Source organism: Etheostoma spectabile, chromosome 20, assembly GCF_008692095.1.
Source record: "Etheostoma spectabile isolate EspeVRDwgs_2016 chromosome 20, UIUC_Espe_1.0, whole genome shotgun sequence".
Taxonomy (NCBI): Eukaryota; Metazoa; Chordata; class Actinopteri; order Perciformes; family Percidae; genus Etheostoma; species Etheostoma spectabile.
The window spans coordinates 12,763,057-12,764,340 of NC_045752.1; the positions used below are offsets into that span (position 1 = coordinate 12,763,057).

General features: G+C 44.1%; 1 protein-coding gene across 1 annotated transcript in view; it reads right to left on the reverse strand.

Moving 5' to 3' along the window:
• The window catches only part of LOC116670157 (AT-rich interactive domain-containing protein 1B), a 176,624-nt gene that overhangs the window by 129,186 nt on the left and 46,154 nt on the right, over positions 1-1,284 (reverse strand). The window contains exon 3 of the mRNA XM_032500541.1: positions 29-184. Coding sequence (XP_032356432.1) covers positions 29-184 — 156 coding nt within the window. The remainder of the gene's footprint in view (positions 1-28; positions 185-1,284) is intronic.

Genomic DNA, 1,284 nt, shown 5'->3' on the forward strand with positions numbered 1-1,284 from the left:
GTGTGTGTGTGTGTGTGTGTGTGTGTACCTGTTGTGGTGGTGGTCGAGGCTGCAGGTAGGGGCTCTGGGTCGGACCTGGAGGGGTCTGCTGAGAGGGGCTGAAGTACGGAGGGTTTCCCTGCTGCCCTGCCTGCTGCTGCTGGCTGTAGCCCCCCATCCCTTGCTGGCCATATGGAGCCACATGCTGAAATGATTAATCACAAAAAGTTAGATGGGAAATATTAAGGTTTTGGCTGAGGTTAAAGCAAAACTTTAAAGGGGAACTATGCAGTTTGTTTAGCTTTATTTACCTTAACTAAACAGCTTCGGAGTCATTGGAATTGTTATATGACTTTTTTCAGGTTGATTGGTCATCTCGCTCACCCCTAGCGCCTGTGAGCGGAAAAACCACCCTTGCAACTTTTGGCTGGCAAGTAGCGTCGGGAAAGATCGCGTGATATCGGCTAACAAGGTAGCAATGGAGTCTTTCCACGCTATCGTCATGGCTGAGCCGGCAAAAAAGAAGCAGAAGCTAGGAAAGCATTGTCGGAGGAACATCGAAAGAGGAAACGGCAGACTGATGGAGCAAAGAATCAGACACAATTAAACATAGGAGCTGCCAAATATCTATTCCGAAGCTGTAGGGGGAGCTCCATAGAGAAACCTGCGGGCAAAAAGCAATGAAATGGCCAAAACTGCATAACGCCCCTTTAACTTTAAAGTGCTCATATTTCAGGTAAATATTTCATATTCCAGGTTCAAAACTGCATTTAAAGGTTACATCAGAACAGGTTTACATGGTTTAATTTTCAAAAAACACCATATTTGTTTTACTGCACATTGCTGCAGCTCCGCATCTTTATAACGGAGCTAGCTAACCGAAGCTAACCGCTAATCAGGGCTAATCGTTGCTTACTGAGCCTTCAGTTCTCCGTGCCTGTGTCCATGGACTGCATGTATGGACTCAAGCCCGAATTAAACCTTTCATTTTATTAAAATGACTAAAATTTTTAAACTGCAACTCAGAGTTGTTTGAATGACAGAAATCTGCTCAGGGTAAAGCGTAGCGTTAGCATGCCCCGTTGATGCTTTCTATGCGGAATGCAGACCAAATTGCAGCCTTTGTGATTAGGAAATTGCGTTTTAACATATCGTGATATTATTGCAAATGCAATTAATCGTTCAGCCCTACGTGCCATGCTAGCAGCTAGGTGAACATTATAACGAATTATGATTTTATTAGCATTATAACGAACGTGTGTTACAAAGTGACACACGTTCGTCACAGAAGTAAAGGCTGGACTA